Source organism: Carlito syrichta, unplaced genomic scaffold (assembly GCF_000164805.1).
Source record: "Carlito syrichta isolate Samal-C Ts95f unplaced genomic scaffold, Tarsius_syrichta-2.0.1 Scaffold287779, whole genome shotgun sequence".
Lineage (NCBI taxonomy): Eukaryota > Metazoa > Chordata > Mammalia > Primates > Tarsiidae > Carlito > Carlito syrichta.
The window spans coordinates 247,046-273,757 of NW_007231875.1; the positions used below are offsets into that span (position 1 = coordinate 247,046).

The window sequence follows — 26,712 nt, forward strand, 5'->3', positions numbered from 1 at the left end:
GGCGCGAGCCCTCGTCGCGCCTCCTCCATCTGTACCTGCACCCCAATGGACGGCCGCCACTTCCGCTGCCGCGCCAGGCTCCGCAGCTCCTCCCTGCCGGGGATGGTCTTGATGATGAGTGTGGGGGGCTTGGGGCTGGCCCGGGGCGGCACCGGCGCCAACTCCAGGGTGCGCGCGCCCATGGCGGGGCCGTCCAGCCCGTCGGCGGAGCTGCAGCGCCGGGCGGGGCCCTCGGCCGCGGAGAAGCTCTCGTGCGCGGAGTCGGTGCTGCTCTGGGCCGTGATGGAGATGCGGGGCGGGGCCTGGCTTCCCGGCGGGATGGGGGGCGGGGCCTTTCTGAAGTTGAAGGCTGTGGCGGGCCGACAGGGACAGCGCCTGAGAAACGCGCCCGGGCAGGGTCTCCGGCCCCCGCCGGGCACTCCCACCCACGCGGACCCACAGGACCCAGCGGCCACGTGCGGCTACGTGCAGGGCCAAGGACTGTTCTCCCCTCATCCGGCCCCGGGAGGCAAGCGATAGGCCCAGGGCCACACCTCAACCCCTGTGTGTGTGGCGGGCGGGGAGCCCGAGCCCAGGGCGTTCTCCAAGCTGGGCAGGGAGGGCGTACTCACAGGAGCCGGGCCTCCCTGAGACAGAGGCAGGGGCAGCAAGGAGGGGCAGGCAGTCGTCGTCTTGAGAGCAGCCGGCCTGAATGGCCCGGAGGTAGCTGTGGCTCCGCATGCGGAAACAGCCGGGCAGGTCCAGGGCGTCCACGGCCTGGGACTCGAGCTCCCCTAACACGGACCCGCACACGGCCTCCAGCTGCTGGTTCAACTCCTCGCTGAGCTGGGGGCAGGGGACGGGAGGACAGTTATGAGGGGCTGGGGTGGGGCGGGGGTCGCTGAGGCGCTTTGTCTTGGGAAGATATCTGTATCTGCAGCGGTCGTGCCTCTCTGTGACTCTTCTGCATTTGGACGACAAGAAACTCCCTCACACTGCAAAGAAAGACGGGGACACCTCTGCCCCATGCTGCTCAAGGTTTTCCTTGGGGCCCAGTTTTTCCTCTAAATGCTCTCACCCCCACTCCACCTATGGCTCTCCCAGATGCCTGGCTATACCCCAGGCTCCTGACCACCACGTTTTCCTCTCCACCTAGTCCCAGCCCGGCCACATTTCCCTCACCTGACCCTGACAGAAAGGACCAGGGACCTGACATCCATTCCTGCCCAGTATGAGAATTGCAGGGAGGATGCCCTTTATTTTACTTATAATCCACTACATTAAAATTTGATTGAAAGCAACCTATACCAAGTGGCAGGGCAGAAATGAATGGATAAGTGATGGAGAAAAAAAGAAAAACTGGCTGGGTATAGTGGCTAATGCCTGACACAGTGGCTCACACCTGTAATCCCAGCACTTTCAGAAGCTGTGGCAGAGGATCACTTGAGCCCAGAAGTTCAAGACCAGCCTGGGCCACATAGCAAGACCTCATCTCCACAAAAAACAAACAAAACTATACCTCACCTTCTGCTCACTAACTAGGGTTTGGCTTGACTGGTGAGTACCTTCCCTGCCCTCACCCTCTAAGGAAATCCCAGTCATTGCTAGATGAGGTTTTTGGTTTTGTTTTTGATGTTCTGTGGTACAGAATCCATGGTGGGTTTTTTTTTAAGGTAATAAAGAAAGCACAACAAAAACTCATGGTGGCTCTGCACGCCACCACACTAAGACTAAATATGGCACAGAGAAAAAATAAAGGCAGGAAAATTTGGTGCCAGAGGTAATGCACACCAAGAACAAAAGTGACAAAATCAGGAACACTGATCAAGATGGGGACATATTTAACCCAAACTCCCAAGCAGGTAATGCATCAAGGAGTAGAGCCTGAAGGTTGCCTGCACAGGCTATGAATGAGACCTTTCCTGGATTCAAGTGCTGGCTCTACCACTTCCTAGCAGTGTGGCCTGGGAAAGGTAAAGTTTTGGGACCTCAGTTTGCTCACCTTCAAATGAGAGTGATAATGGGAGCGATACTCTTCATGGGGCCATGGAGGGGACTCAAAGAAAAACGTGCCAGGCACTTGGTGCAATACTAACACAGTAAGTCCACGGTTAGTGGCATATTAAGATCTCAGGGCCTACATGGGGAAACACAGACCAGGTGCCCATGAGAATCACAGTTATTCCTGTCACTGACCCTAAGAGAAAGTCCCCTGTGGCTGATTATGTAGAGGCCATTGGATAGAATCATGGACGAGGTCCTCACAAGTGACCCATGCTGAATGTAACAGCAAGTAGCCCATGGCTGCATCTTGTGATATCTCCCAGGAGAGATTCATGGCACCATATTTATGTGCAGTCAACAGGGGCTCAAAGGAGTGGCATGACCTATGTATAAAATGCAGCTCAGTGTTTCTATAATTCAGCTTCCAAAGCATAACACAATTTCATTAGATTCTACCTCAAATAGAGCAGGAATTTCCATCCCAATCTATTAATGGGCAAACAAGACTAAGAGAGGGCAGATAAATTGTCCAAGGATGCCTATTTGTTAAATGGTAAAACTGAAAATAAACACCATGGTTCCTGGCTCTCGTGTAAGACTGACTGAGAGTCAGAATCTCCTGGGGAACTTGGTAAACCTACATTAACTCAGGTCCCATCACAAGGATCTGAACTCAGGGCTCTCTATGCCACTCTTTGCTTTGGCTGCTTGGAAGCTCAGAGCCAATTTTGCTAAAGATTTAGATCCAGTGGTTCCATTGTGGACCCAGTCATTAAAAAGAAGAACTGTCTGAACTTCTTTCTGCAGATTTTTCTAAAGGAACTTCATTGCAAGTGTGTAGAAATCACAGGTCATGGAAAAATCAATCTAAAATCCTGTAAAAGTTGTTATCTCATGTTTGATTAGCCAACCTTGAGTGGCAGCTGTGGCTCTTACAATGACACCCTATAGTCTACTGCTCAGTCTTTCTGCACTTCTGGGCACCAAGGACAATAACTGCCAGGGTATTTCCTGAAACTCAGGAACTGACATAACTCCTGCTATTTGTGGACTAGGCTCAAGACACTCCCCAAGTAAAACAAATCCAGCTCCTTCCTGGAGCTCAGGGGAGTTGATCTAACTCTAGCAGAGAACATGCTGTTCTTGAGTCTGGACATCACAGATGAAAGTAATCTGACTCTGTAGTATATTTCTCTATCTCCAACCCACTTCTGTGTGTAAAGCACTGAGCATAATATATGACAGATGTTCAATACGCATTAGCTACTGCTGTTAGTAGCAGGAAGTTCTCAAATCACAATAACAATACTATGTAGCATGAGAGGTCTCTCTTTTCCTGGAGTACTGAAGCTCTTGAAATCCTACCCACAACCAATTCTATCCAAGGTAGACAGAGGAGGATGAGCAACCTTCCAACTCAACTGGTCAAGGGCTTCTGGGATTCCAACAAGAGACCAGGATACAAGAGAAACACAGAATCATAGAGACTCTCAGAGGAAAATTGCATCTGAGGTGATCTTGAGTGTCTTACAGTTATAAGATGGTAACATTGTACTGTGAATACTCCTGCTATTTGGGCACTGACTTGTACCCTGCTGCCCCCAACCCCCACTTGCAGGAGGATCAACGTCAAAGAATCCTCTTGAAATGAGATCCTTAGCCTTTCTCCAAACCAGACTCAGAATCAGTTGCCATTTCCAAGCTCCTGGAATATTTAGAGAAAAACACTTTGTGTCTAATTAAAAACTGTCCATACTAGAGTTGGTGGGTCTGACTGAGAGCCAGATAACATCCTGTATACTTTACGTATGTTATTTAGTTTGGATAACCTTTAGAAAACTCTCTCATTTCAAAACACTGGATAAAATATAACAAACGTTATTTTATATGCATAGCTGAGCTCACAAGAAAGCGAGATAAGTCCCCAGGGGACAAAAGCAAAGAGGAGACTGGAAAATCAGAATATTAACTATGTGAGCCAATGCTGCAAACAGCCCAGTGGGGGCGGGAGAAAGGGTAGGGGTTGCTGGTCTCAGCCTTTTGGTAAAGGATTAGGTTTTAACACCCACTTGGGCACAGGAGGAAGGCTTTGGGCCCACATGAAGCATGGAATTGGAAATGAGAAACTGCAGAAAGCTAGGAAGGGGGAAGCCTTTGATGAAAATGTAGACAAGAAAAAAAAAATCAGTCATCACCACAGGTTGATGACAAGGAAGCTTATCTGAAGTACAGGGACTCAAGGGAGGGAAAAGGAGCAAATCTCCTGAGAGTTTGTACTCGTAAGCTGGTCCTCATACAGATACAGTACCGTATATCTGCATGAATCTGCATGGGTTGGACCCCTCGAATTTAAAATTAACATAAAATGATCCCAGAGTGGGGATATTCTAACATAAGCGATGGCAAAATATTTCCTGGGGACTCACTCCTAACTCAGGCTGCTCAGGCTTATCGTAGACAATGCTCCATTAAAGATAAGTATACTATATGGTAGACAGTCTCTGACATGGTAATAATCCACACTTCCTGGCATTGACACCCTTGTGTAATTCCTTCCTCATGAGGGTAGACTGGACTTATTGGTCCACTTCTTTTTTTTTTTTGAGTTGGAGTCTCATTCTGTCGCCCAGACTGGAGTGCAGTGGCCACTCCCAGCCACCGCAGCCTTGACCTGCTGGTCTCCGGCGATCCTTCCGCCTCAGCCCTCTGAGCAGCCAGAATTACAGGCATGTGCTACCATGCCCAGCTGATTTTTTGATTTATTGTAGAGATGAGGTCTCGCTGCCTAGGCGGGTCTCGAACCAACGGGCTCAGGCAATCCACTCACCTCAGCATCTCAAAGGCGCAGGATTACAGGCTGAGCCACCGAGCCCGGCTGGTCCACTTCTAATGATTAGAATATGGCAGATACAATGGGATCTCACTTGGGAGATTAGATTACAGATAATGGCTTCCATCTTTGATCTTGATATCTCTCTCTCTCTCTCTCTCTCTCTCTCTCTCTCTATCTCTATCTCTTTCTGTCTCTGTCTCCCCCCCTGCCCACCCGTCCCTCTGTCCCTCTTTCTCTCCTTTCTTATGGCCTTCACTTTGAGAAAGGCAAGTTGTTATGTTGTGAATAGCCCTGTGGTGAGTCCTATATGACAAGAAACTGATGTCTCTGGCTAGCAGCCAGCGAGGATCTGGGGCCTACCAATAGTCAAGTGAGTGAGTGCAAAAGTGTATTCTCTCCTAGTCAAGCCTAGAGATGGCTGCAGCCCTGGCCAATACCTTGACTGCAGCTCAGTGAGACACCTGACCCAAGTGGCACCCAGTTCAGCTGTGCTCAGATTCCTGACCCACGGAAACTGTGTGATGATAAATATGTGTTGCTTCAAGAACTACATTTGGGGATCACTTATTATATAGCAAAAGATAACTAATACAAACTGTGACATAAACAAAAAGTAAACTGTTATTGAATTAAGCCATTGAGAATTACAAGCTTTTTTGTTATAGCAGCTAGCGTTACCTTAGCTAAAACAGAATAGCTTTTTTTTTTTTTTTAGTCTCACTCTGTCACCCAGACTAGAATGCAGTGGCACGCTCATAGCCACTGCAGTCTTGACCTGCTGTGCTCAGGTGAACCTTCCACCTCAGCCTGGAACCACAGGGGTGCACCACCATGCCCAGCTAATTTTTCAATTTATTGTAGAGACAAGGTCTTGCCAAGTTGCCCAGGATGGTCTCAAACCCATGAACTCAGGCAGTCCTCTCACTTCCACTTCCCAAAGTGCTGGGATTACAGGCATGAGCCACCGCATCTGGCTTGGAATAGCTTTTAAACTATGTTTAAGTCCTAAATCTTAAATGGTAAAACTGAAAACATACGAAGAGAATAAAAGCTTAGAAAAAAAGGCAAGAAAGCTTTGGAAACTAATGAAATAAGATGTCTAGAAACAAAAAATTCAGTTAAATTAAAAGCACAATAATAAGTTAATAGTAGATGAAACACAATTGAAAAGAAAATTAGTAAACTAGAAGATATACCTGAGGGACTTACCCAGAAGGCACAGAGAGGGAGAGACGGAAAATATAAAGATGAGGCTAAGATTCATGGAGGAAGAAATAAGAAGGCCCCAAATATAACTAATAGAAGTTCCAAAAGGAGATACTAGATGAAATGCAGAAGAGATCATGATTGATTGATTTGAATCAGGGTCTCACTCTGTTGCCCAAACTAGATCAGGGCTCACCATAGCCTCAACCTCCTGGACTCAGGCAATCCTTCCATCTCAGCCTCCCAAATAGCTGAGACTACAAGCATGTGCCATCATGCCTGGCTAATTTTTTTTTTTTTTTGAGGAGATGAGGTCTCACTATGTTGCCCAGATTGGTCTTGAACTACTGGGCTCAAGCAATCCTTCCACATTGTCCCAACTTGCTGAGATTACAGGTGTGAGCCACTACACCTGGCCTCAGAGGAGGTAATGTTTAAAGAGATAATAACAGTGATTGAGAATTTTTCTAGACTTCTGACTTCAGACATGACAGAGTAAGGAAGAAATCAAATCCTATCACTCAAATCAACTATAAAGTGGGATAAAGCTGTCAAAACAATCATTTTATCACTCTGAAAATTGACCAAAGGCATACAACAAAGAAACACTTATCCATAAAAATTACTGAACTTTGCGTAAGAATAGCATGACTCTGTGGTATCCTAGCCTGAGACTGCTTGCATTCCCTAACCCCCCAGCTCTATCAGTTGCAATAGTTCAACAAGGGTAGTGAAAACCAGCTGCTTCACTGCTTCTGCCAGAGGGCTTCACTTAATTTAAAGCATTGTCAGTTACAGTGTCAACAACAAGAATGGTCAGCAGCACTGTTAGGTTGAGGTTTCAGCACTGTTTGGGGAATTTAACAGAGAATTCCAGGGAGTGAGACAGACATAAGAGGTTTAATAAGCTCTCTATATAGCTTGAATTAACTAGAAGCTGGGTGAATGCACAGCAGAGACCAAGAAGCCCTGAGTCACTCACACATTCCTAGCCAATGGAGCTTGTATACATGTGCAGAGGAAATATAAGAGCCTGGTGAAGAGCAAAAGCCAGGGGAGGCTTGAAAATAACCTGAAGTTTGCCCTCCCCAGCTCACACACAGGCAGAGAGAGGAAGCCTTACTGGCTCAAGTTTCTTTTTTCTTTTTTTTTGAGTTGGAGTCTCACTCTTGTCACCCAGGCTGGAGTGCAGTGACACACTCATGGCCACCACAGCCTCGACCTGCTAGGCTGAGATGATCCTTCCACTTAGCCTCCAAATAGCTGGAACTACAGACACACACCACCATGCCCAGCTAGTTTTTTTGTGACTTATTGTAGAGACAAGGTCTCACCAAGTTGCCCAGGCTGGTCTCAAACCCCTGGGCTCAGGCAATCCTCTTGCCTTGGCCTCCCAAAGTGCTGGAATTACAGGCTGAGTCACCACACCTGGCTAGCTCAAGGTTCTTGAGTACTACTTCTGACAAATCTTTGGAACGCTAAACTTCCTGCAAAAGAAGAAGGAAAGAAAGCATAAAGAGTAGGAGGAAGAAGAAGAGAAAAATATAAGAGTCAAAAAAAATTGAGGGTATAATGACCAAAAACTTTTCAATTTTTTTTCTTTTTTTAGAGACAGGGTCTATACTATGTTGCCCAGGTTGGAGTGCAGTGGCTAGTCACAAGCATAATCACAGTGCACTACTTGAACTTCTGGCACACAACAAAGAAATCCTCCTGCCTCAGCCTCCAGAATAGCTGGAATGACAGGTGTCTGTCACTGCACTCAGCTACTGAATTCAATTAAAAAAATTAAGCTGGCCAGGTAGAGTGGCTGACACCTGTAATCCCTGCACTTTGAGAGGCTGAGGCAGGAGGATCACTTGAGTCCAGGAGTTTGAGACCAGCCTGGACAACATCACGAGTCCTCATCTCTAGAAAAAATAAAAAATAAAATAAAATAGCCAGGCATGATGGCATGCACCTGTAGTCCCAGCTATTCAGGAGGCTGAGGTGGAAGGATCACCTGAGCATAAGAGGTCAAGGCTGCAGTGAGCCATGATCATGCCACTGAGCTCCAGCCTGAATGACAGAATGAGATCTCTTCTCAAAAAAGATAAATAGTAACAAAAAAGGTGACTGTATAGATCAAACAAACTCAATGAACCCAAAGGAGGTTAAACACTAAAAATAATTCATCATGGTAAGGGAAACAACTGACTTTCTGTCAGAAACAATGAACAACAGAAGGCAGTGAAATGCTATATCAAAAGTGCTGAAAGAAAGAAACTAACAACCATGAATTCTGTATCCAGCAAAAGTATTCCTCAAAAATGAAATAAAAATAAAGACATTTCCAGATATAGACTGAAGAATTTGTTGCCAAAAGTCCTATCTTTGGAAATACTAATGGAAGCCTCTTAGGCTAAAACAAAAAGAGACACCCAGTGGTAACTCAAAATACACAAGAAGAAATGAAGAGCACGAGAAATGGTAAGTATGTGAGTAAATATAAAAGACTCTATAAATACATTTCCTTCATTCTCATAATTTCTTTAGAAGACATAAGGGACTGGGAATGGTGGCTCAAGCCTATAATCCCAGCACTTTGGGAGGCCAAGGAGAGGGGATTGTCCGACCTCAGGGGTTCAAGACCATCCTGGGCAATTTGGTGAGACCTTGTCTCTACAATAAATCAAAAACTTAGCCAACTGTGGTAGCGTGTGCCTGCAGGCCCAACTACTTAGAAGGCTGAGATGGAAGGATCGCCTGAACTCCACAGGTCAAGGCTGCGGTGGCTGTCAGCGTGCCACTGTCCCCCAGCCAAGGCAGCAGAGTGAAACTCCAACTTTAAAAAAAAAGACATAAGATTATACAAAGCACTTTTTTTGCATTTTTGAATTCAGAGGATACACATGAAGTTTTATTACATGAGTATATTATATGATGGTAAGGATTGGGCATCTGTTGTACCTGTCACCCAAATAATGAACATGGTACAGAGTAAGTGGATTTTCAACCCTTGTTCCTCTCCCACCCTCCCCAACTTAGTGTCTGTTCTCATCTTTATGTCTGTGTGTACCCAATGTTTAGCTCCCACTTATAAGCAAGAACATGTGGTATTTGACTTCCTGTTTCTGCATTAATTCACAGAATAGTGTCCTCCAACTGCATCCATTTTACTACAAAGGACATGATTTCATTATTTTATGACTGTATAGTATTCTATGGTGTATATGTACCACATTTTCTTTATCCAATCCATTGTTGAAGGACACTCAAGTTGGTTTCATGTCTTTGCTATGGTGACTAGTAAAGCATTTATTATAATACCATCATTGGTTTGATGTAGGTAATGTATATGAAAATACATATAGGTAATGTATATGAAAATAATAGCAGCCGGGCTCGGTGGCTCAGCCTGTAATCCCGCAACTTTGGGAGGCTGAGGTGAGTGGATTGCCTGAGCCTGCGGGTTTGAGACCCGCCTGGGCAGGCGAGACCTCATCTCTATAATAAATCAAAAAACCAGCCAGGCGTGGTAGCACATGCCTGTAATTCTGGCTACTTGGAAGGCTGAGGCGGAAGGATCGCCGGAGCCCAGCAGGTCGAGGCTGCGGTGGCCGGGAGCGGCCACTGCACTCCAGTCTAGGTGACAGAGTGAGACTCCAACTCAAAAAAAAAGAAAAGAAAAGAATAGCACAAAAGGGGAGAGAAAAATAAGATATATTGGAGCAATTATTCAATCTTTTGCCAGAATTAATTATATTTTGATAAGCTAAAATACAGATTGTAAATCCTTGTGCAACCACTAAGAGATTAATTCAAAATAGTATATTTAAAATATTAACAAAGGAATTTAAACAATACATTACAATATTTATTTACTATAAAAGAAGGCAGTAAAGAAGGAACCGAGGAACAAAGATTATATGAGACAATCCAACTATGTCAATATCTGCATTTTAAAAAATTTTTTGTAAAGATGAGGTCTTGCTATGTTGCCCAGACTGGTCTGAAACTCTTGGGCTCAAGTTATTCTTCTGCCTCAGCATCCCAAAGTGCTTTGATTACAGGCATGAGCCACTGCACCTGGCTAATATCCACTTTAAATGTAAATAGACAAAACATTCTCATTCAAAAGGCAGAAAGATGTCTGACTAGACAAATCAGACCAAAAAAAGATCCAACTATATACTGTCTATAAGAGGTAGGCTGAAAGTAAAAGAATGGGGAAAAGATATACAATGCAAACTGCAACATGAAATTTTCCAGAATCAATGAATGACATGAATCCTCAGATCTAGGGAGCACACACACAAACATATCATAGTGAAACTGCAGAACACTGAAATCAAAGCAAGATCTCAACAGCAACCAGGGATAAATGAAAATTATCTATAAAGACAATCAAGTTGCTAGCAGTTTTCTAAACAGCAACAATAGACAGATGACAAAGGAATATCTTCAAAGTACTGAGAGAAAATAAATGTTGACCTAGAATTCCCATAATAAGCTTAAATATGTCACAGATCAAATATCTATATATCAAAATATATCAACCAGAGTTTGTTGCTAACAGATGAAAAAATTACTAAAGAATATACTTTAGGCCGGGTGCAGTGGCTCATGCCTATAATCCCAGCACTTTGGGAGGCTGAGGTGAGAGGATTCTCTGAGCCCACAGGTTCGAGACCAGCCTGGGAAACTTGGCGAGACCTCATCTCTACAATACATTTTTAAAAAATTAGCTGGGCAAGGTGACGCATGCCTGTACTTCCAACTACTTTGAAGGCTGAGGCAGAAGGATCGCCTGAGCCCATCAGGTCAAGACTGCGGTGGTGGCCGTCAGTGTGCCACTGCACTCCAGCCTGGGCAACAGAGTGAGACTCCAACTCAAAAAAAAAATAATAAAATAATATACTTTAGAAGGAAATGTAAGGAGGTAAAGTGAGAAGTAAAAAAAGGTAAAGACGTGAGATGTAATCAAGAACCCATAAAAAGTAAAACAGCAATAAAGACTAATTTGAGAACTTGAAAGGTAGAACTGAAATACAAGGCAACAAGTACATATAAGAAGGGAAGCGGTCATTAAAATTAAAATGTCCTAAGATCATTTAAGTATTTGAGGTGATAGAAAAGTCAAGTAGCTTGATTTAATTATGCCACATGGTATTCCTAAATCATAACATCACTTTGAAACCCCATAAATATATACCGCTATAATTTGTCAATTTACAATAAAAAGTAAAAGTAAAAGAAATCAAAGAAGAAATGAATAATTGGAAATACATCTAATGCTCAAGGATAATAATACATAATGTTGTTTTTTTTTTAAATCCCATAAATTGATCTACAGATACAGTGCAATCCCTTCAAATTCCCAACTACATTTTTTACAGAAATCAACATGCTTCAACCAAATCCATATGTATGTGAAAAGGAAACACAAAACATAAAGCAACCTTTAAAAAGAGTAACAAGAGGACAAGCCTATAATCCTAGCACTTAGGGAGGCTGAGGTGAGAGGATTGTCTGAGCTCAGGGGTTCAAGACCAGCCTGAGCAACTTGGTGAGACCTAGTCTCTACAATAAATCAAAAAATAAGCTGGGCGTGGTAGTACACGCCTGTAGTTCCAGCTACTTGGAAGGCTGAAGGGAAGGATCATTTGAGGCCAACAGGTCGAGGCTGCAGTGGCCATGAGCATGACATTGCACTCCGGCCTGGGTGACAGAGTGAGACTCCAACTAAAAAAAAAAAAAAAAAAAGGTAACAAGGCCAAGCATGGTGACTCATGCCTATAATCTCAGTCCTTTGGGAGGCCAAGGCAAGAGAGGACTGGGTAACAGAGTAAGATTCCAACTCAAAAAATAAATAAAAATAAATAATAAAAGGAGTAACAAAATCCTATTATTTCAGCTTAGCAAAATCAATCTTTACTACAAAGTTGTAGTAATCAAAGCATGTAGAAATCACATAATGATAGACTAATGTAGACCAATGGAATAGACTTTTTTTTTTAGTTAAGGGTCTCACTCTGTTGTCCAAGCTGATGTGCAGTGGCATGTTCACAGCTACCACAGCCTTGACTTTCTGGGATCCGGCAATCCTTCTACCTCAGTCTCCCAAGTGTCTGGGACTACATGCTACCACCATGCCTGACTAATTTTTAAATTTTTTGTAGACACGAGGTCTCACTATGTTACCCAAGCTGTTCTCAAGCTCCTGGGCTCAAGCAATTCTCCTGTCTCAGCCTGTCAAAGTGCTGGGATTACAAACTTGAGCCACCACACCTGATTGGAATAGATTTTAAGGCTCATTAATAAACACATACATTCATGGCAAATTGATTTTGACAGAAGGGCCAAGAAATTTCAAAGAGGAAAGAAAAGTCTTTTCAACAAATAATGCTGGGAAAATTGGATATTCACATGCAAAAAGATGAAACTGGACACCTAACTCTCAAATCTCTCTCTCTCTCTCTCTTGCTCTCTCTCTCTTTCACACACACACACACACACACACACACACACACACACACACACACAAGCATACAAACATTCAAAATGGTTCATATACCTAAATGTAAATGTTAAACTACAAAATTCTTAGGAGAAATATTAAAATAATTTTTTGTGATCTTGCATTAAGCAAAAATTTCTTAAATTGTATACCAAATGCACAATCAAGAGAAAAATTGGTGAATTATGCCTCATCAAATTTAAAATGTTTTGTTCTTTGAACAACATAAAAAATATGAAAATAAAAATCACTGAATGGGAGAAATCACCCCAGTTGATGCTTTGATCAGATTTCTATCCTCCAAAATTGTGAGAAAATAAATTTTCGTTGCTAATAAAAGAAAAAGAAAGGAAGAGATCATCAAAATCAAGTGTCCTAAGGTCTTTGCATTGTTCAGGGAGAGTGTAGAAAAAGTTGTCAGCTTCAGACCTTGGTCAAATATGCACATTAAAATTATAAGGATAGCCACAAAGAATAAAACAGAATATATAACTGCCAAACCAGTGTGAGATTTGGTGGGAAGAAGAATAAAGAAAACTCAATTAAACCAAAAGAAGGCAACAAAGGAGTAGAAAAACATCGCCTAAAAGACAGAATAAATAGAAGGCACAAAATAAGATGACAGAAATAGAACCAAGCACATCAGTAATCACAATAAATATAAATGTACTAAATTATCAAGCAATTATCAGAATGGATATAAGATAAATTCTAGTGATAAACTATTCACAAAAAGATATACCTGAAACATAGACAAAAAGGTTTAAGGTAAAAGATGGAAAAAGAAGTTCTAGACAAATACTAAACAACAACAAAAATCAACTTAAGGGGGAAAAAAGCATTATTAGAGATAATAGGATGACATCTCTCCTCTAAAGCAGAAATAATAAGCCATACCTCCAGGCTAAATATGTCAAGTATATGTGATCTTAAATAGTATAAAGTGTTAAGAAGAAAGAAGAGGAGGAAGAAGGAGAAAACGATGATAAAGATGAATGTTGGCAACACAGGGAAGAAAAATAGGGAATGTTGGGAGGGGAATTAAATTAAAATTTTAGAATATTAGAAAAAGGTAAGAAAGAAGCAAGGATATGATTCATAGGAGTGTCTAGACAGGAGACATCCAGGCAAGGGTAGTGGCAAATGCCAAGGCCCTGAGGCTGGCATACACCTGTAGTATCTGAGGGGCAGCAAGGGTCTAACGTGGCTGGAGTGGGAGGAAGGGGAGCGGTGTTAGGAGAGGAACTCAGAGGTCGCTCCTGTCAGGTCTCACAAGGTCTTGCAAGTCATAGTAAAGTCCTTGACGTCTACTCTGAGCAAGGTGTGGGTTTTGAGCAGAAGAGTGAGTGAATGTGATTATATTTTTAATGATCACTCTGGCAGCGATGTGAGGACACAGTGAAGCAAAGACAAATACAAGGGAGCAAGTAGAAGACAGTGCTGTAGTCCAGACAAAAGGACATGGTGACTCTACTGGACTGCTGGCTGTGGAGGTTGGTTGGATCCAGGTTGGATCCTGGATATGTTTTGAAGGCGGGACCAACAGGATTTACTGAAGGATTGGGTGTGGGTTGTGAGAGAGAGAGAGAAGTCAAGACTGACTTCTCCATTTCAGAAGCAAGACTAGAGTTCCTGGAAGGATAAAGATGCCATTATCTGAAATGGAGAAGTCAGTGGATGGAGTAGCAATTTGGGGGGGGTGAATATCAGCAGTTTAGTTTGAGTATCTTAAGATCTACTAGACATCCACGTGAGATTTCAGTACACAGTTAGATATACATACCTGGCATAGATAGGAAGATTTGGGCTGGAAATACACATTTGGGAGTCATAAGTCTTTCAGTAATATTCATAGCCATGAGCCTGGATGAGATCACCTAAGGAGCAGGTGTCGAGACTGAGTCCTGGACAACTTCAGTGCTTAGATTCTGGGGAGTTGTAGAGGCACTTGAGACACAGACTGAGGACAAGTAGCCAGGGAGAAAATCTAGGAGAATCTAGATGGTGTAGTGTCCTCAAAGCCAACAGAATAAAATGTTTCAGGAAGGAGAGAGTCATCAACCGTGTTAAGATGTTGCTGATGGGACAAGTAAACTGAGGACTGAGCATTGACATGTGGGTTCAGCAACACAGGTTGGTCTGATTGAAAAGAGAGCTTTGCCAATCAGATTCTCTGGTCCAGGAGATGTAACAAAGGAATACTGAGAGACTGCAGCAGCAAACAACGGGAGCCAATGTGGACAGTCTTTTGTATTGCGTTCTCCACCCCCCCAGCATACAGTAAAAATAGCTAACCTTTACTGAATGCTGGCTGTGTGCCAAGAACACTATTATGATGCCTATTTTTAAATAGGGAAAGTGGGGCTCAAAAAAAGTCAAGTAACTTGCCCTAGGTCACTCAGCTAGTAAGTAGCTGAGCTGGAATTCAAACCCATCTCATGCATTTAACTACTAAACTGCACTGCCTCCATTTAATTAAAGGGAAAGTTTACACTTAGGTATGGAACTCACATTTATAAAATACCAATTTTGGACCAAGTACCTTGTATTTGCATATTTTCTCAGTGAACTCACAAAATTCCTGTGAAATAACTATCGCTACTATTGTCACTTTAAAGATGAGAAATGGAGGCGTTGAGAGGTGAAGTATCTTGCTGGTGGTCTCATGGGACAGAGGGGGATGAACTCAGGCCCATATCATCTCTAAGACTGCAGCTTGACCTATGCTCTGTCTGTACAAATCAATCCTACCTCCTACATGGGGGTGCGGTGAGAGCAATCAGACCTGAAGAGAACTAGGGAACTGCAGAGAACTAGTGTTGCCCTTACAAGCTCGTCACTTCGAGGACATGTGGTGGGGTTTGTTTGTTTGTTTTGTCTTTTAGATTAGAAAATATAGTTTATTTAGAAAGTAAACTAGAGAGAGTGAAACATGGTACAGGTCACAGCTCAAAGAGCACATGGCCACACCAGAGTCTAGTAAGACAATGGCCTGGTGGGTTTTAAGAACGCGATTCTAGGCTGGGTGCAGTGGCTCGTGCCTATAATAATCCTAGCGCTTTGGGAGGTTGAGGTGAGAGGATTGCCTGGGCCCATGGGTTTGAGACAAGCCTAGGCAACATGGTGAGCCCTCATCTCTACAATAAATAAAAAAATCAGCCGGGCGCGGTGGCATGTGCCTGTAGTTCCAGCTACTTGGAAGGCCAAGGCGGAAGGATCGCCTGAGCCCAGCAGGTTGAGCATGCCACTGCACTCCAGCCTGGGTGACAGAGTGAGACTCCAACTCAAAAAAATAATAATAATAATTCTCTGAGATCCTCAGTCTTCAGACTTAAAGGAGTCTCAAGGCAGTTTTCCCAGTTTCCCCCAAACCAGACCCGAGTTCTCCCCATGGGCAGATCCTTTGATTTTAAGGGCTTAGCTGAACACAGGACTGAATCCTCTGTCCCACCCTTTCCTCCTGGTATCCTGAGTTTCTCTCCCTACCTGTCCGGTGGTGAGGGAACGGGTATAGCCAGGGATGGAGCTCCGGGGGTGGATCCGGGGAGGGACACAGCAGCTGGAAAAGGTCAAAATCCCAGAGTCAGAACAGCGAACTGCTAGGAGGTGGGGGTAGGAGGATGACAGCACTGGGGCCCCCGAGCAGGTTCTGTTCCCCAGAACCCTCAGAGATTCTCCTGGAGACTCTAGATAGAAACCCTTGCTCAAAGAAGCACTCAGGAAGGGACGATATCAGGGAACTCCCCTTTATATGGGGGCAAAGTGAGAAGCTCCAGTTGAACTCTGAGCAGGGCCACCCAACTGGTATCCACACTGCACATATTCCTTGCAGGAACCCAGTATCAGCCTCCCCACTCCGACCCACGCCTCTCAGCCTTCCAGGTCCTTACTTGATCCTAGCCTGGTCCACGCTGGAGGAGCGGCGGGAAGTGAAGCGTCGGGCCACTGCTTTGGGAGATGTCTTGGGGCTGCCGTCTGAGTCTCCACTCTCCTCATCCCCCATGGCTTTGATGTAGCTGCCGCTTCGCATCCTACGGCAGGGGATCTCCCCATCCTTGCCACCAGTGGGGTAACCCCCCCAGTCATCTTGCGGCACCTGCAGGGACAGCAGCCTATGTCTCTTAGACACAGCCTTAGTGATTCCAGAGGCCAGGGTCTTTCCCCACTGCCAGTGGGAGGCACTCTGCCATGGCTCAAGCCGGCCACCCTCAGGAGCATGCAGAGGCGGAAGGGGAGGTAGGGTCTCAGGCTGTCCCCCTCCCTTAGAAGAATGCCTCATCATCCTCTACCTTTTGCCGCTTAATCGAGGGCCACCTAGAGAGTCTGAGGGAGTGGCATACCAAGAGTTGAAGATCAGAGGCCAAAGTGACCTGTGTGGATCCCACCCCCAGCAATGAAGCAATTCTGACCTCAGTCTCCTCCGTCTCCTTCTCCTTTTAACCCGCTTGCATGTCAAATCCTCTCCTCCTTCCCTCTGCGAGGAGCCACAGAGGGGTTTATGCCAGGGAGCGATATCAGATTTGTGTTGCAGAAAGAGCACTCCCGGTCCAAACAGAGGCAGGATTGTGGAAGGCCAGGAGCAGGGCAGAGGCTCAAGTGGCGAGAGGAAGACCAATTAGGAGGCTGATGCTGTTCAGGCAAGAGATGATGAGGCCTAAATTAAGACAATGACAATGAGGGGGAAGAGGAGGAGATGGAAATGAGAGGTGTTAAGGAGCATCAGTGAGCCTGATTAGACGTGGGGGATGAGGGGGCGGAAGGAGTCGAGGATGACTGCCAGGCTGCTGGCTGAGGACCTGGGAGATGATGCTGTGGCTCACTGAGCCATAGAACCCCAGAGAAACAGGTTTGGGAAAAGGTAATGGGTTCAGGGTTGAGCACCTTGAGTTTGGCACAGAACTGCTGAGCAGGTGGTTGGGTGTTTGGTTCTGGGGTTCAGTGGGAAGATCGGGGCTGGAGGCAGACATGTGGGAATCATGGGTGGCAGCAAAATCCATGGGAATGAATGAGACACCCCAGGGGAAAGAAGAAGAGAGCTGAGGAGAGATCCACTGACATTTAGAAAGGGACTGCAATGAAAGGAAGAGAAGCCTGTGAAGTCACCTGAGAAGGAGTGGGCAGAGGGGTAGGAGGGAAATCAGGAAAATGCCATGTCATAGAAACAGGAGACATTTCAAGAATAAAAGGAGTCGATTATGTCAAATGCCACAGTGCGTTTAGAGGTTAGTAACTCAGGCTCAGGAGTTAGAAGATCCATGTGCAGAATCTGGCCCCGATGCTTGCTAGCTAGGTGAACTTGAGCAAAACGGATTAACCTCTAAGCATCAGTTTCCTTGTCTGTGGATTGGTAATGATAATTATGCCTGCATCAGAGGATTGGTGGGAAAGATAAATGAGCCAATAGAGAGTTCCCAGGACACAGAATGTACTTAATAAATGTTAACAATTATTATAAGCACTGGAAGGTACCTTTTGAGGATAGCTCTCAAGAGACCACTGGTGGCCTCTGCTAGGGCATTTCAATGACAGGGGGTGTGGCTATCAGACCACAGTAAGGAGAGAATTAAAGGGAAGTGAAGAGGCCTCTGTGCTCTAAGAACCTGGATATGAAGGGATGATGGGACATGGAATGAGAGAATGGGGTTGAGGAAAGATTTTTTAGGATGAAAGCAACTTCAGGAACGATTTCAGGATGAGGGGAAGAGTAAAGACCATCTTTAAACATGGGGGTGGGGGCAGATCAAGAACAGAAGTGTCAAGCCCTGGTGGAGGGATCAGCCTGGGATGGGTGATGAGCCAGGGAAGGGGATAAAGGTGGCTGGGGCTCTGGATGATACTGGGGGGTGCTGACAGGAAGCTGAGGGAGTCCATAATATCAGCCTACACCATGAAGAACAAGGTGTAAGCAAAGGCATGGGGGAGAGGGCTGGGGCAGGCTGGAGGATTTAAAATACTTGTTGAGAACAGGTTGAATGGGGTGGGAATAGGAGCTCCAAGAGGTGTCAAGCTTCAGGGAAAGCATAGGGTTGGGGGAGGGATGGAGACTCTGAGGCGAAGTTAGTAGAAGGGCCAGAGATCAGTGTGAGAACAGGGACTCAGGGATGAGATGGGGCTCACAGGGTGGAACAGGGCTCAGTGAGGGGCTGGGGCTCAACAGGAAGAGAAAAACACAGAGAGGCAAGGTTCCATGAAGAAAAAACAGGCCACATGCGGTGATTCATGCCTTTAAATCCAGCACATCGGGAGGCTGAGGTAGTAAGATCGCTTAAAGCCAGGAGTTCAAGCCCAGCCTGGGCAACATAGCAAGACCCTGTCTCTACAAAAAATAAAAATAAACAAATAGAAAAAAAAGGGCTCAGAGTGGAAAGATGGCTTTTGGAAGAGGTTAAGAGAGGGCTGGTGTCCAGTGGGAGAACCAAGGTTTCAACAATGGGATTGGGAGCCCAACAAAGACACCCAGTCGCACAGGGCCAGCATCTCTGCATTTGTGCCGGGGGAGCACGAGGCTGTCTGGAGGGTCCCTGCAGCCCCTTGGTTCTCCCCTACATGGGTTCAGATTTTCCAGACCTAAGATGTCCTGGAACCCTGGACACTGAGGGGTCATTCTCCTTCCCTCATACTCCACAGAGAGGAACAGCAGGCAGGTGCAGAGAGGCAGGCCAACAGATGGGACAGCCAGGGCATGCTCTGCCACACTGCAGGGCTCCCACTCTGTAGCCACTGCAGAGCTCCTCCCTCCTCTGCAGGACATTGTGAGGTGCATATTAAAAAGGAAGCCCCCAGGGAGGTCAGGGCAGCCCTGGAGAAGCAGCAGGGAGCACAGAAATGCAGCAAGTCTTCAGGGATGGCAAAGGCTCAGTTATGGGGGAGGAAAGGTGGGTGTTCCCTCCCAGGATCCTTCAATTCCCAGCTTAGAGCACCTCCCTACCCAGGGAGGGGACAATCCAAGACAGGTCCACAAGTCCTGAATTCCAGAAGTCCCTTCCTGCTTCCATTGTGGCTATATTTGTTCCCTTGGGCTTTCATGAGTTCTCCAAGAGAACCCTAATTTGTGCATGACTTATCCTGGAAAGCCAACAACACCCAAAAGACACATGCAGTCTTGATCCTCCATACCTTTGAACTTGCTGTAGTTGCTTCCTGAACACCTTTTCCAACAAGTTTCGACTCCTCCACTGAGATTCTGCCTAGGGGACTTTCCTCCTAAAAGCTGTTCCAAGCCACCTCTGGTCACCACCACCCCAGGTGGATGAGATGCCTCCTCCATGTCGCCACAGTGTCCAGGGCTCTCTCCTACCACAGCCTCATCACACTACATTCTATCTGCTTCCTTGTCTCCCCTGCCTCAAAACTGTGAGCTCCCCACTAGCAGCATCTGTATCTTGATCTTTATAACCACAGCACCCACAAAATATTCATCAAATAAATAAATGTGTATTAACTATGTAGAGTGTGGGTTTGGAGGATAACCCTAAACTTGCTGGGCCTCCAGAACTTGTATGGACTTTTTCTCCTGAAACTATAGCAGAGCTCAAGAAAACAATGTTTGGCAAGGTTTGATGAGGCTAGGATGATGGCACCATAGAAATAGGAATCAGAGGCCAGGCACTCATGCCTGTAATCCCAGAACTTTGGGAGGCCAAGGCAAGAGGACTGCCTGAGCCCACGGGTTCAAGACCAGCCTGGGCAACTTGGTGAGCTCTACAATAAATCCAAAAATTAGCTGGGCATGGGGGTGCATGTCTGTAGTTCCAGCTACTTGGAAGGCTGAAGTGGAAGGATCACCTGAGCCCAGCAAGTCGAGGCTGTGGTGGCCATGAGCATGCCACTGCACTCCAGCCTGGGTGACAGAGTGAGACTCCAATTCAAAAAAGAAAGAAATCAGGATCAGAGCTCCTAACCTCACTTGCAGAAACCACAGAAGTGGTAAGACAAGATGCGAACAGCATGCCAGCAATCACCTACAATGTGTCCCCCAGCCCAGGAAAACCCATGAGACAGGCTCCCAGGACTCCTCCCCAGCCTCCCGGGCTGTCTCACTGCAGGTGCCCCAGAATGACAAATCCTAGCAGAGACGCATTCTGAAAAAACGGACCTCCATAGTCAAACAACATCTGGACCACCCAGATTTGAGCAGAGAAGAGGTCTGGAGAAGGCCTTGGGGCAGGAGAACTGCTTTTGAATTGCTGACCTCCTATCTTGAAGGCAGCTATAGCTAGGGAGCACTGCACTGTCCTGTCAACTTCATTCTACCTCCAACCTCATAAGACAGAGACCAGCACAGCTTGTCCAAAACAGTAGGTCAAGGAGAGGTCTTTCTGGCACTGACATAAATCCTCAGAATAAAAGGCCCTTCATTACACACATGGGGAAACCGAGGGTCCAAAAGGAGATCAAGGTAACACACTGTTGCAGGGTAGAGCCTCCCTGCACCCAGGCACTCCATCACAGGGACAGCTGGCTCCCATCCAACCCCCTTTCCACTTCCCCCTGGCTGACAAGACTGGTGAAGGCTGAGGACCCTGTTCCCCACCCCAACCAAAGCCTCACCTGCAGATAGTGATAAGTCCTGGCTTTGGCCTTGGCCTCCGGACCCAGGAGCCCCTTGCCTGGCCCAGCCCCTGGGTATCCATCCCGGCCCTGGCTGACCATCATGGTATGCCAGGCACTTCGCTTGACCGACTGTCCATCCAGTGACATGGACATGCCAGTGCAGGCAAGGCAGCGACCTTCTGACCCCCCCGAGCGCCCCTTGAAGCTCAAGTCTCGGTAGGACCCATCTGGAGCCTCCAGACAGAAGGGACCACCAGGATCCCCAGGGGGCCTCCCACCCGCCAGGAAGCCGCTATCACTGTCCAAGTTGTCATCGGAGCTCCACCAGCCCGTGGACTTAGCCTGGTGCCGCCCATCTCCCTTGCGGTCCTTGCTCTTGCTCCTCTTGCCGTGCCGGGACTGGTGGTGGTGGTGATGGTGATGGTGGTGGTGGTGGTGGGAGGAGTGGGGGCCTCCAGAGCCCGGGCCAGGATAGCTGTCTCCAGAGCCACCTCTTCCCTCAGCCTTCGGCCCATTGTAGTCCCGCTTCCCCGGAGCCTCCAGAGAGTGGGACTTGGCGAAGAGCTTCTGCACAGAGTGAACCAAGTGCCGGATGCGGCTGGGACTCTCGCTGCGGGGCTCAGGGGCAGCGCCAGACCCCGGCCCTGGCCCAGGCCCCGCCCCTGCTGGCCCTCGCTGGTATGGCAGCGTGTGGAAGCCATCTTGCTGAACTGGCAACTGCTTCTCAAACTGATCCAGGAGGGTAGGAGGCAGGCGGGGGGCACCCTTGCCCTGTGGGTGGCCCACACAGTCTTCACAGGTGTCAAAAGGACCCTGGCCAGGGTACATCCTGGGGAAGGTGCTGCTGCCCCCCCCAACCCCAGGCCCCCCTGGCCCTCCCTCAGGGCCTACCGATGGCCCCTCACTCAGGCTCTGGGGTCCTTCAGGAGAAAGGTGCCCCAGGCCGGCTCTCGGGGCACAGAAGCGGGGCTCAGTGGAGAAGGCCTCCCTGGAGCCCAGCAGGTACGGGGCCCTGGCAGCTGGGCCCACGTCCATATGCTGTTGGTCAGCAAAGCGGGCTGGGCGGGGATGGCTGCCTCGGTCGCCATGGTAACCCCTCATGGCCTCAGCAAAGACTCCTCATAGTGTTGGGGGCCAGGCCCCAGGAACCTCCTAGAAAAATAGGGAGAAAAGGGATTCGGTTGGAACAACAGACCACTTTACCTAAAACCATCTTTACTACAGTTTTCTTGTATCCTGTTGGGTAATGCATATCAATTTATTGTGATTAATTGTACTACCTTTCCACAGATGGGCTAAAAAGTCCTTAAAACAGTCATAACAGACAAAGACACTCACAAGGGCACAAAATAATCCCACCCTTCATCAAATGCTGCAAATCTAATAAGTGCTTATTCACAAGAGGAAATTCCCTCAGCCAAATGGGCTTTTAAAGATGTTGAGATTACTGAAAACAAAAGGATACCTAAGCAGGCATACAAAATATTCAGAGAAACCAGTCATTAGGTGAACTAGCTTATAACAAGCTGGCTTTAGGCAAATCGATCCACAGCTACACCTCTGCCCCAACCCTACCCCACACCCCACTGCTGCAAGGCCCAGGCCTGAGGGTCACAGCTCCCAGCCGCTGGGACCTACAAGAGTACTGGACTCGAATCTACATATTCAGCACCATTCTGCACAAAAATCCCTCCTCTCCCTTCCACACCCTGTTCTTTCCATCTGGCTACAGGCTCATTCTCCCTCCCTTCCGGACACTGATAAGAAGGGAAACGTGAGACAACTCCTCCTCCTTCCTCATCTGGGTTAGATCTTCCCCTTTGCCTTTGACCTACCACTCCCATTCCACTGGAGGGGAGTCATGGAGCAAGGAAAACCCACGAAGAGGAGGAACAGTGGCTATACAAGGTAGCATCTGAATCGTAAACTGAGACTGGAACCCAGGAGTTCTTCCTCCCAGGAACAGTGGGCTGGCAAGACAAGAGAGTGATGGGGGAAAAGCTCCTGGCCCCCATCCCAGGCTAGCCAAGGCTACAGGACAGAGAGGTCAGCTCTCAGCAAGAGCTGCCTCCAATCAGGACTCCAGGAGCTGCCAGGACAGGAGCTATGGCAGGAGGGGGTGACAGCAGGAGGGACAGGGACAGAGAAGCTGGCAGACGGAGCCCTCCCTCATCCCCGACCAGGCTCCTGGGCCATCTGCTGACTAGGAGGGGATGACAGCCTCAAAGACTCCAGACAGCAGCACCTCCGAGACTCATTCTCCCTGCCCCCCTACCACCTCCTCACACTCACCCTGTTTCAGGCTTCTTCCAGATCCTGCTCTCTGTTCATCTCCGAGCACTTGCTATGTACCAAGTACTGTGCATACCTAATATTCTCTAATTTCACTGAAATCCTGTAATGTAGATATTATCCACACTTACCCATGAGAAAATTGAGCTCCAAATGGTGAGGTCACAAAGCCAGTAAGTGGATGAGTCACTTTGAATCAAGATTCAATCCCAAGTTATTCTGACTTGAGAACCTGAGTCTAATCCCCGTCTCCCAGACTCCCTGTCACTCACCAGCTGGGGTGTCCCATCCTTGATGTCAGGATCCCCGCCGCCAGGCAGAATCCTAACTTCAGAAGGCTCAGGACCACTGGCTCCTGATGAAAAAGAAAAGGATGGTAAGGTAAGCAGAGGCAGAAAGAGGTTCTCCCAGAGCCCTCAGAGGACAGGTCTCTGGCCCTGACAGTTTCCCTTCCCAGTCCCCCAAACTAGGACTGATTGGATCCCCCATGATGCAGAGCCTTTGGACCCCCAGGGAAATGAAGTTAGCTTCATTATGCAAATACATGCAAATGAGCTTACAGGTTGGACTACCTCCAACTGCAGGTGTCTGTGTGATCTGTCCATGGTGCTGAGCCACTGCATTTTCATTGCCCTCAAATATGATTCCTTTCCACAAACATTTGTTGAGCAGCTACCATAAGCAAGACTCTGAGTGAGAAGTGTACAGAAATGATTTAAGTGTGATCCCTGTCCTTGAGGGGTTTATAGTCTAATAGGGGGACAACCTCTCACATGACAGAGTTATTTTGCACAAGTTATTTCCTCCTTCTAGAATCTCCTTTCATCCACCTCAAACTCTCTCCCTGGCCAACATTTACTCATATTAAGCCCCACCTTCCCTTGAAGACTCTCTGTCCTCTTATTCTGGGTTACGCCTCTCTATTGGGCTTTTATAACACCCCGGGTGTCCCCATGAAAGCACTTATCTCGCTGTATTGAAATTGTCTGTTTCAGTTTGTCTCCCCCAACTAGAATGTGGTCTTCTGCAGAATAATAACCGAGTCCTATCCATCTCTAGATCTCTGGCACCTAACTCAGTACTTCATCCGGAGCTGCTCCTTGATAAATATTCACTAAGCAGATGAATCAATGACTGTGCTGGAAAGAGGTACCAAAATGTTAGCCTAGTTCAGATGAGGTTGAGACCAGATTCAATAAAGAGAAATCAAGGAAGACTTCTGAGAGAAGAGGGTGTTTGAGGAGTACAAGATGGCTGTGTGTTCCCCCAAATAAAGGTGGTGGGGAAGAGAACCTTCCCAACAAAGGACACAGCAAACACAAGGCAGAAGAGGTGTGCAAATAAGGAATTTTGAGGAGTGGGCTGGAAGAATTCCCACAGATACTTAGGGTTGGGCAAATAGTGGGAAGAGAAGAGAGTCAGAAAGGAAGACGACACTGAAGTTTGCAGCAGCCGTGACTGGAAGACTAATGATGCCATTATTAGACACAGGGATGTCAGGAAGAAGAGCTAGTTTTGCCCGCATGATTAATAGTAGTGGAAGAGACACAGTCAGACATCAGGAAGAACTTCCTGACCCTGAAGGATGTGAGACAATGAAGAAGACTGTGGAGTCTCTGGAGAATCTTCCATGCCCAGCCTGGGCCCTGGACTGGAGAAGCTGTTGGTTGTCTTACCTGGCAGAGACTGAGGTGATTTCACAGATATCAACTACCTGACTCTGGATGACAATTCTCCTCCATTGCCCTTTTCTGAGGAATCAGAGAGAACTTCAGACCAAGATAGCCTCTCAAGCAGTTGTTGGGAAAGCACCTGGAAGCATCTCTCCACCTTGGAAAGATGCTCTGATGGCCTGGTACTTCATCCATAGCATGCTTCTCCTCTTCCTGCTCCAGTCATGACCTGTGTCTGAGACTCATGATACAAAAGGCAGAAGGCCAGACCATCCCATTTGCTTTGTTTGTGGTCATGTACATCGAGCTGCAGCCTCACCAAACACCCCAGTGGTAGACACTCCCAGGTGCCCCTCCAACCATTGCTTCACATGGGAGCTGCTGCCACACTGCTGAAGTTTCATCAAGATTTTAACAAACTTCAGTCTCTCTGGCATCAGTCCATGTTCTTCTGGCCCTAGTCTCAGAGGAGATGGGTCCCTGTAATTGCTTCTCTCCAGACAGACCACCCCCCAGATCCTTTACCCTGGTCCTGTAGAGCAGTACTGTCTAATGGCAGAAAAAAGCACAGGCCCCAAAACCAGAACAGATGATATCTGCTCACGTATCTCCCAGGACTTTAATGGATATCAAACAATACAATGCATATGAAACCACTTTTACAACCTCTAAAAGATTACATAATGTAATCCCTCATGTGAAGTTTTTCTTTTGAATTTCCAAAATCCACACTGTTCAAATAGTAAACAAAATAATCAAATTACTGGGGACAGGATATATCCAATTTATGGATTTTGTAAAAAAAAAATTTAATTAGTAACTGACTTCATCCTCCACATCACACTCCTCCACCCCTTGCCCCCATCCCATTACTAAACATAATCAATGGGAAGAAAAAACAAGTAAGGAGGGGACTGATAATTCAATCCATCATCATGTCCTGTGGATTTTGCTTCCTAAAAAATAGATGCACCCATTCATTTCCATACCCACCAAATCACTGTTGGCTGACCTGCTCAAAGGCATTCCCTGGTAACCTCTCCCAGTCTCCCCTGTAGCTGAGGTCACATGATTCAGTTTTGGCTAATAACATATACATGAAAATATGATGAGAGTTTCTGGGAAAGATTTTGCCCTTGCGACCAACGGGAGGGGTCTTGCTAATGCCATCCTTCTTCCCCTTCTTTTTTGGCCAGAGCTAGAGCATGTGTCTTGCTACCACGAGAGAAAGGCCTAGAGAATGACAGAGATGTCAGTCTTGGTGTCATCGAGCCATGGAACCAACACAAGCAGTTGCCTTTCTCCAGGCCTACACGTGATAAGGAATAAACAATTTAAGCCACTGTTGGCCAGATTTTCTGTAGTAATTGCAGCAGAAAGCACCACTAATGAATCCAACTGTCCCTCAGAACATCATCTCCTGCCTGCATGTCTCCTAACTGGTCTCCCTGCTTCCGTTCTTATCCTGCTCTGATCCAAATGATCATTTGGAAATGCAAATCTGATCATGTCACTTCTCTGCTTAAAACTCTTCATTGGTTTATTGATGTTCTTAGGATAAAATGCCTTAGCTGGTCTAACAAGGCCTGCAGGGTCTGGCCCTTCCTACTTTTCCAACATCCTCTCACAACAAGCTCCCTTGTTTTCTCTGCTGCAGCCAGGCCAGTCTTTTG

The 26,712-nt window shown here is 46.6% G+C and overlaps 1 protein-coding gene across 1 annotated transcript in view; it reads right to left on the reverse strand.

Moving 5' to 3' along the window:
• Positions 1–26,712, reverse strand: part of DLGAP3 (DLG associated protein 3) — a 63,097-nt gene that overhangs the window by 21,772 nt on the left and 14,613 nt on the right. Inside the window, exons 3-8 of the mRNA XM_021709957.1 lie at positions 23,639–23,721; positions 21,072–22,226; positions 16,412–16,617; positions 16,008–16,080; positions 612–825; positions 36–349 (exon numbers count right to left, since the gene is read on the reverse strand). Coding sequence (XP_021565632.1) covers positions 36–349; positions 612–825; positions 16,008–16,080; positions 16,412–16,617; positions 21,072–22,175 — 1,911 coding nt within the window. The 5' untranslated portion in view covers positions 22,176–22,226; positions 23,639–23,721. The remainder of the gene's footprint in view (positions 1–35; positions 350–611; positions 826–16,007; positions 16,081–16,411; positions 16,618–21,071; positions 22,227–23,638; positions 23,722–26,712) is intronic.